The sequence below is a fragment of the Scylla paramamosain genome, chromosome 26, assembly GCF_035594125.1.
Source record: "Scylla paramamosain isolate STU-SP2022 chromosome 26, ASM3559412v1, whole genome shotgun sequence".
Lineage (NCBI taxonomy): Eukaryota > Metazoa > Arthropoda > Malacostraca > Decapoda > Portunidae > Scylla > Scylla paramamosain.
In genome coordinates this window covers 9650531-9660000 of record NC_087176.1, presented here as the reverse complement: position 1 = coordinate 9660000, position 9470 = coordinate 9650531, and the positions used below count along the sequence as shown (strand labels likewise).

Genomic DNA, 9470 nt, shown 5'->3' with positions numbered 1-9470 from the left:
TACTTGTGAACCAGTTTATTCCTATTTCTTTTTAAGTCTGACCTGAAGGATTTTGTCTGCCTACGTCATCCTCGCTATATTCCTTACCCAGAATACAGAACAGATTACAACAGATGAGGACGGAAAAAAATAAGGTAGGAACGTGTATATTTAATGACACTGAATGGAAAGAAATGGGAAACAGGACATAGATGAAAAGTAGCAGAATACAACTTAATCAAACCGAAGAGAGAATATTGATAGAAATAGCAGAAATAATACAAAAGAATATAACGTAACAATACAGAACGAAACAAAAAGAATAAAGATACAAAAAAAAAAAAAGCTCTAATTCTGTCACTCTTTGCACGAGACACTGATGGGACAGATAGGCCGCCACCTCCACCACCACCACCACCACTACCACCACCACCACACTCTGGTCACCTGTGCAAGTATCGACCAATGACGCGAACACACCTGTACACACACACCTATCTGATCCACTGCTACCTGTACTCACCCGTTAGACACGCTTCTTATTCTCTCTCTCTCTCTCTCTCTCTCTCTCTCTCTCTCTCTCTCTCTCTCTCTCTCTCTCTCTCTCTCTCTTACTTATTTATTATCTGTTTTTTTTTTACACTTTCTTTACATTTTTCTTTATCACTTCTTTTTTTTTTCTCCCAGTATCGTTCTAGACTCACTCTTTCCATTCATAACTTTTTTTCTCTCTCTCTCTTTCTCTCCTGTGTTCATATTTTTTTTTCTTTATTGTCCTTTTTTTTTTTATTTTACCCTCCAGCTTTGCACGATACAAGGTTCACGCTTCTTATTTATGGTTATTTTCTTTTTTTTTTTCTTCCTTATCATCAGGCTCACGGTTCTTACTCGTTATTCTCTTTTTTATTCCCCTCTCCTATCAAATATATACTTTCTCATGCTCTTTCTTCATCACTCATTCCTTTTTTATCTCTCTCTCTCCCTCTCTCTCTCTCTCTCTCTCTCTCTCTCTAGACTTTATCATTACTTAGTGTTTTTCTTTATTCGTTATTGTGTTTTTTGTCTCTCTCCTATTATACACTGCGTCATATTCATGTTTTCTCTATTTTTTCCTTCTATTTTTCTTCGTTTCTTTTATTCTACACTACCTCAGTTCCATATTCTTCCTTCCTTCAGTTCTCTTTTTTTTTCTGTTAACTCTCTACAGTGTACTTCCTCACTTAAGCATTTTCTTTATTATTTTTTTCTTCTTTTGTCTCTCTTTTTTTTCCGTTTTCTTTTATCAGTCCTCTTTACTACTTTTTCTAACTTTTTTTTATCCTTTTCTTCTCTTGTTATTCCATTATTACTATTCCTGTTTTTGCTTCTCATTTTTCCTTTTATTTTCACAACTTTCTTTTAGTATTCTAAGTTTATCCTCGCTATTTTACGTTTTTTTATTTTTTTTATTAAGCTGTTTCTTAACTACCCTACCTTTTCTACCTTTCTCGCATGTTTTTTTTTCTTTACTAATAATACTACTACAACTACTATTATTCTCTCTCTCTCTCTCTCTCTCTCTCTCTCTCTCTCTCTCTCTCTCTCTCTCTCTCTCTCTCTCTCTCTCTCTCTCTCTCTCTCTCTCATTCATGGTTCACTCAACATGCCATCGAGGAACTGAAGATGATTCCCGTGAGTGTATTTCACCATTAATTCATTATTCACCTCACTACAACACGTCTGAGGAGAGTGAAGTCGCCCTCTGTCTCTCTCCAGTAGCCTGCAATATTGATTCAATCACTAAGGGGACGCGGCACACAATATTCTCTGTGTCGATCAAATTAGGTACAGTTTACAGAGAGAGAGAGAGAGAGAGAGAGAGAGAGAGAGAGAGAGAGAGTGTGTGTGTGTGTGAGAGTTTAGATAGGTTAGGGATTTGCGTAGTAAGTGGGGTTGGATGTCAGTGTGTGTGTGTGTGTGTGTGTACATATAGCGATAAAGAAGTAAAGAAATGAAAAAAAAAAAAAGTATTGATTAGATGAGCAAGTTTGTTTTGTGGTTAAGTGTACTAGTCTCGTGCAGGTCCAGTTTGATATTAAAGAAAAAAATAACTAAAAATAGATAAAAAAAAAAACATGTAATTTTGTATTAAGGGCAATTTAATAGAATTTCACAAAGTTTGGGTGAAAAGAAAAAATCCGTCTTTTCTATAGAGCTTGTGGAGAGAGAGAGAGAGAGAGAGAGAGAGAGAGAGAGAGAGAGAGAGAGAGAGAGAGAGAGAGAATTTTTCTTATCGTACGGAGGTTCGTGGGATTTGTGTTAGTCTAGATAAGGAGAATATTCTGCAATGTTACGGTGGATTTTTTAAATGTTTGAGAAAGTTTAAGTAAAAAAAGAAAAATCTTTCGCATTAAGTAGAAGTTTGTAAAGTTAGGAAGTTTAGATAAAAAGACGATCATTATTTTTTTTTTTTTTCATTTATATATACTTTTTATTATCAATTTATCTTTTTTTAGTCTGGAGAAGTTCCGGTAAAAAAAAAAAAAGAGACTATTTTGCATCAAGTGGGAATATGTGATTTGGAAGTTTAAAGAGAAAATATTTTGCTTTAAGTGGAAGTCAGTGAATTTTGAGGAAGTTTGAATAAGCAGATAAAATTTTGCATTATTACATTTATTTATTTATTTATTTATTTCATTTATTTATTTATTTATTTTATTTTGTTTTATTTTTTTTTTTTTTTTGTAAAGCCTGTAAAAATTATATAGATGAAGAAAATACAACATATTGCATTATTATTCGTAAGATTAACGAAAGCGTGGGTAAAAGAAATGAACAGAGCATCGTGGATTATGTATTGAAGCAGCAAGAAAAATTATGGAATGTTGATAAAAATTCAGAATAACTCAGTAGACTCTAAAACGTTTACAGATTTAGGTAACTTTCTTCCATTATTCATTGATCTATTTATTCATATCCATTCAGCAGCCGGCCAAGTTCTTACCGGTACAGAGTAATACATAAGATTTATCACCCTCAATTCATCAATAAGCAATCTCGTCTATAATATCAATTTGTTTTTATAAAATCAACATTTGTGGCATTTTGTTATACATCTGGTTTATATTTATGTGCATTTCTTACTTATTTATTGGTTTGCTTGTGTGTGTGAATGTGTGCATGTGTGTATTACCTGGACAGCCGTAATACATACCCTTTACTACCATGACTAAGCACAGAGATAAGATACGCCACGGTCCCCCTTATGACGGGTAGTATACACTATACAGGTCTGCGAAGCCAGCCTGTCCCTGCACAAGCGAGGCAAACGCCCTTAAAAAACACGCTTTGACCATGATGAGTAAAGCAAGACAAGGAAAAAGAGTATAATTATCTGCGATGTATGATAAGGTAGGGGTTAGTGACACAAGATGGTATATATTGAAGTGTGTGTGTGTGTGTGTGTGTGTGTGTTCTCAGTGCTGGCGGAAGTAATGTTCGGGTGTTGCCTCCCTTAATGTAATCTCTAAGCCAGCGTTGTGTGTTATCTGGCTTAACTAACCCTTTCACTGTTCTTCATCAATACTTGTAACTTATCAGACACTATTTTTGTGCTAAGTTCTTGTTAATATCTCTGTAACATAAGAAAAAATAAAATTAACTCATTATTCTCTCTTTTTTCTCTCCTGTGTCTATTTTTACAATGCTACGAAGGTTAACGAGTCACGACAATGGCAGTGAAAGGCTTAATGCACTCTCCTCCTAACTGCTGGTGGAATAATCGTGTCTCTCGGGCTGAGTGGAGAGTATCTGAGTATTGTCCCCCTGTCATGCAAGGTCTAAGACATAGTCGTGGACTCGTGAGATATCTGGCTCAACCCACTCTGCTCCTAATTTCTATAGAGGGGTTTATCCTCCAGCAGAATTGTTTCTTTATAATGGGATAAATTTTTCGCACTTAAACCTTTATGTTTAGTACTTACAATATTAGTTTTCTATTTCTTTTTCTGGTAAGTTTTGAATGGATTAGACACCAGTTTTCTGTCAATAATTTATATATTGCTCTTTCCTTAATTTTTTTTCGTACATAAAGTAATTATCTCTCTCTCACTGAAAACATACTAGTTAATCATATGGTCCATTATTACAAAACATTGCCACTTCCCTGACTTGAAATAGTTACCACTGAAATTCCGTTTTTTGTCAATACTATGGCAAGATGTAAACATGTAAGACATACAATGGGAGACTCTTTCAATCTGCTTAAGTTGATGGTGAGGGACTTTCAAGTTAGTAGAAATGTTCACGGATAGGGAATGGTTTCAATGAGAAGGGAAAGCAGTAGAACAGTGTATGCTGTGTGGCCTTGCTGCGGAAGTATGCAGTAAGGTGGCCCACCAGGCTATTCCTTTCCTCCAGGGGTAGACAGGGTTAAGAGAGAGAGAGAGAGAGAGAGAGAGAGAGAGAGAGAGAGAGAGTGTGTGTGTGTGTGTGTGTGCGCTTTGTCTAGGCCAGCCCGTGTAGGATTGACGGCCTGATATATAGACAGACAGAAATATTCACGAGCTCAGGACAAAAACATAATGAGTTAGGCATCTCCAATACACACAGTGTCCTTCCTACATAAAAAGAAAAAAAAAAACACTAACGGAGATTTCAGTTTGTTGAAGAAAAGCTGGAGAAAGATGAGGAAAAGAACGAAAGATCGAATACAAAAGAATGAAATACACAGTAGACAGTAAAGTATTATAGGGCCAAAAGTCACACCAAGGAGAGCCGCTACAGAGACAAGCCTCCCATAACAGAATTTAAGGCAACGTAGCGGGGAAACTGTTCGAGTGTTTGCTGTAGTCGTGATCTTCGGAAAGTGTCGACGGGGGGTGGGGGGGAAGCAAAATTAATTTTCTATCACGTCTTTGAAACGCACATGATTCAATTAAATTCGTAATGGCTCGTATCGTCTTCTAGCTTGTATTTGGTGTTTTCCATTTCATTCTACATTAGTTTATTCCACTCCGCCACTCTCCATTCCACTCCGCCACTCTCCATTCCACATTTCTCTCTAATCTGTTACGTCGTTATGTTTTATTCCAATACGAAACCTTTTATGTCCTAGTTTCAGATGATGCTCTTAATATAAGGTAGCAATAACAGCTTTAGGACCAATCAACCAGTCTGAATTGTACCTCGAAACCCACACACTTACATTCATTCTAATTTAACAGCAATCCTTTGACCTCCAGCCATCACGTGACACAATCATTCAAGTATGTAATGAGGCAGTAAGTGGAGAGTGAGGGAATCAATTGATGGAAGAAATGGAGGGAGTTGTTGGATAGCTACGACTGCAAGATGGTTGAGCGAGCTATTTGTGGGCGAGGGACTGAAAGAGGTGGTTAGGTAGTTAAGGGGTGACATGCAGATGACGAACCGCTGGGAAAAGATGAAACGAAGGATTTAAGTTGGTAAGAAAATGGAAGGAGTCTGGTAGTTTGGGAATGACGAGCTGTTAAAGAACCGTCAGAGTAGTTTAAGCGAAGAAATAAGTGGTTGGAGAACTGAGAGACTAAAACACGCAAGGAACAAGGCCAGGGATGAAGATGAAGAGAAGGAATCCATATGTTGTGACGCGTGGGTGAGGAGGTGAAGGAGGCAAGGGTGGTTGGGGTGGAGTTGGGGGGGAAGACCTGACCTAGATAATTGTAACAGATTACTCTGATAGTTATTTGTACACCACGTTGTTATGGTAATTACCTGGCTGAGTAGATAACACGTTGCTCAGGCGCGACTAATTTACGTTGCTCAGATGCCAATCAGATATTCATATAATACGTAGCTGCAGTAATTGTTCCGCAGTTCCCTTCTGTAGCAGAGTGGCCAAAGAAGTCGTGTAACTGTTTTTTGCTCTTATCATTACTTCTGAGTTTTGAGTTGTTCCTCCACCTTAAGTCTTCTGATTTCTCCACTCACTTCCATTGCATCTGGTATTCCAATCAGTCTGAAGCCCTTTGATATCTTGGCAATATTGCAAAGCCCAGGAATTTATAGGTTCTCAGCAGATCAGAGGACTTCAAATAAAGAAAATCTAACGTACAGTGGAATGAGTGTGGCAGGTGACTACACTATTGACCGTGACTACCTTAGTACACTCTGATATCAACATGCTACTCTGGTCCCTGGCAATAACTACTGTGCATTCACCATTCCCTCCTCCCTCATCACATATTTATAAAGAAGACGAAGTATAATAAGGAACGCAATGTACCGTGGTATTTCTAGGACATGCTCGATGACAAGGAATAGTACCGCTTCGATTAAAAAAAAAAAAAAAAAAACTATGACAACTATATTTCCGTGTCTCTCATTCCTCTTCATCGTATATGCATGGTGAAATCCACGTCCAGAATCGGGCACGCTTTGAAGTACAATATTTGGGAAGTAAGCTGAGGGGAAGAAACAATACCACTTCAACTCACAACCGCATGCAACACCAGGTAGTTTCAAGGTTCGTAACTTAATAAGACGAAGTGAACGTACTATAAAACTTAGTCAATTGTTTTACGACCATGTAGTTATGAGGTCCGCCTGTAAAAACGCACCCAGAACTTTTTTCTTGCTTTCTTTTTGACACAGCATCAAATAAGATTCATTAACGCGGAACACCTTCCTGGAAAGACGAGTGAGTGTCTCTCTCTCTCTCTCTCTCTCTCTCTCTCTCTCTCTCTCTCTCTCTCTCTCTCTCTCTCTCTCTCATGCCGCGGGAGAAGGAACAGGTGGCGATGGGAAAAGGTACAGAAGGTGAATGTCTTGCCCTAACCACTACGTGTTTGCCGAGATAAGGTCCTGTTCTATGGGTTACCTGCACGTAAGGCGTCACTTGTCCTTAGTTCCTCGCCAGTCATGCGCACTGCAAGTCGCTTTTATCGTCTTGCTGTGTTGGGTTTCCTGCCCGTGAGTCAGTCTTTGGTTCTAAGTTTGATTCCGTGTGTGTTCTTCTCGGCAAGCAGAAGGAAAGAATAAAGAATGGAGTAAGATGAAAAGTTTGGTAAAAAAAAAAAAAGGCAAAATTTAGTAGATTAGAAAACTACCTTTTCTTTCACTTTGTACCCAGTTTGTTTTTAATTTGGGATGGCTAATTTTGATGACACAGATTAACATATGACAACACAGAGTACTTGATACTAAGACCGGATCATCAACATCAGTCAAGCACCTGCAGGGCATTTCTAAAAGAGAAGTACTGACAATGCGATACGTTTTCAGATAAATGCACTGTGCTGACGTCTCTTGATTTCAACATATGAGATCGTAAGGGAAACTGGGAGAAGTTGGTATAGACGGTGACGAGGCCCTCTCTATATAAAGTCACTGTCCTCTGTACTGACTTTAGCATTCTCATATCGCACTGGTTGTTTCAGGTGTTGGCGTTGGTGTTGGGACAGGAGTGTCCATGCTCGTGGCGGAATGACAACCGCTCCTGGACCTGTAAGCCCGGGCAGCCCATGGCGGTGCCCACGCAGTGCTGGGATATCCACGAGGATGTTCGCATCATCGAGTTCGGCGGCAACATCCCAGTTGTCACACGCCACGACCTGGACCACGAGAACCTCCTGAACGCACAGATCCTGAAGCTAAACTACGTGTCCTTTGTGGAATACGATGCCTTGCGGCGCCTCACCCAGCTCACGTACCTTGACATCATGTACGGCAACATAACCCAAGTGCCTGACCTCAGCCACCAGACCCTCGTCACCAGCTTGGACTTTTCTTACAACCAGCTCACCGAGGGCCCCAGTCTGCCGTTCCAGGTCCACCTACGGTACGTCGGTCTCCACCACAACATTATTGAACGCCTCCCAGATGACTTTCTCCCTGCGTCTGACGGTAGTATTGGCATGCCACTGGTTCACAATAACCTGACGGAGCTGAACGCTACCAGTATTCTTCGTGCCCCGGCAAACAGCAGCTTTACATTTGACGTGGACCTGTTGAAGGTGGTGTGGGCGACTGCTGAGGAGCGTGACACCCTGGCGGCCAGGACTTATTTCTGCAATGTTGATTTGTTAAGTATTGTGCAGCTTATCGACGATCCCGTGACTCCTGAAGCCTCATGATTGGTGAATATACATGAAACATGTATATCAATCAAGATTTACCTCTCGTGATCAGTCTGTCTATATAGGGTGTTACAGGAGTTTCTGCAGATATTAATATTTAATATTTTAATATATTGAATCAAGTATATTAAATATACTTAATAATATTAAATATTTTCAACTTAGATTAAGCTGTACTTCCACCTCCAGCAATCCCCGCAGAAGCTCGTGTTACACCCTGTATATCTTCACTGCTTTGTACTTTATCATATGTACTACTTAACTTGCGAGATAAAAGTAGTTAAACTTACAGTAATATCTTCTTTATCTTATTGAATTTCTTAAAAATACGAGATATTAAAATTATAAATGAATTAATAAACAGTAATACAATACAATACTTAATATACGATTTAATTTGCATATTTACACTGTGCTGGTGTGGGGACACACGCCCACACCCTTGCCGCCCACATTCCATGGCACGCCTTTCCCTTTGGAACTTGACGCCCCGGCCAACCTCTCCTTTGTCCCCGACCTGACCCAGCCTCTGGCCGACCGCCTATCACGTGGGAGTGAGGTCAACCCTCACCCCTTTGTCTCCGCGGTGCTCTGGCCCGCTCCACGGCCGCGTGAGCTCCCAGGACCTTACAAACCCTTTACCTTACTAGCCACGTGACCTCCCTTCACCTCACGAGTCCCAGCGTGACATGAGCCGGCAGGCCCAGCAGTCACCAGTCATCCCAGCATGCGTAGTCGCTGTCCTGCCAGCCTCGGGCAGGGACGCACGGCTCCTGGCGGCTTCATTATTTACTTTTGTACAGTTTATTTATATTACTGTACCTGCAGCTGTTTTTACAGCGAGTTTATCTGCATCCTGACCTCCTAGTAGAGGAAGAAGTTTATATATATTTCCTACTACAACATTATTTTTTTATATATATATTTTCTTATATTTGCATTGTTCATTATAAATTAATTTACTATAATTTCGTAAAAGAAGTGTAATTCTTCGTTTAAACATAGACATTGAAGGCATGACGGGTCGAATGGTCTTGTGTGACAAAAAAAAAAAGGCTGGAAACTTGCCTACAGAAATTGATTAAGAACTTTAATTGTGGTCTTCAATTTCATTTAACCATAAAAGACGAGTTTACCGGTGCCGGAAACGGCTCGTCGGCCAAGTAAACATATTTCCTTTGTTACTGTTTTTTTTTTTTTTTTGTTCTTTTTTAGCCGCAGAGGTTGTCTTGAGCGTGCAGGCTGCAGCTGCACTTTGTGTTATTGAAACACGAAAGTGAACAGGCAGGTGAGTCACAGGGAGGGTCGGCAGCGGCAGGGGGGCGGGGTGGGGGGGACTCCAGGAGTGTGTGATTTTGGGGGTAAAGAGGACAAAAGTAACTTCGACCAACCTGA

General features: G+C 39.9%; 1 protein-coding gene across 2 annotated transcripts in view; it reads left to right on the top strand.

Annotated features, from left to right (window-relative positions):
• LOC135113718 (uncharacterized) overlaps nucleotides 1-8452 on the top strand; it is a 12032-nt gene extending 3580 nt beyond the window's left edge. The window contains exons 1-2 of one of the 2 annotated variants that reach the window (XM_064029240.1): nucleotides 6820-6909; nucleotides 7377-8452. In XM_064029240.1, the coding sequence (XP_063885310.1) occupies nucleotides 6859-6909; nucleotides 7377-8072 (747 nt within the window). In that variant the 5' untranslated portion in view covers nucleotides 6820-6858 and the 3' untranslated portion in view covers nucleotides 8073-8452. Of the gene's footprint in view, nucleotides 1-6819; nucleotides 6910-7376 lie in introns of those variants that run through there. The other variant, XM_064029242.1, reaches the window with a different exon arrangement.
• The last annotated feature ends 1018 nt before the right edge of the window (nucleotides 8453-9470 follow it).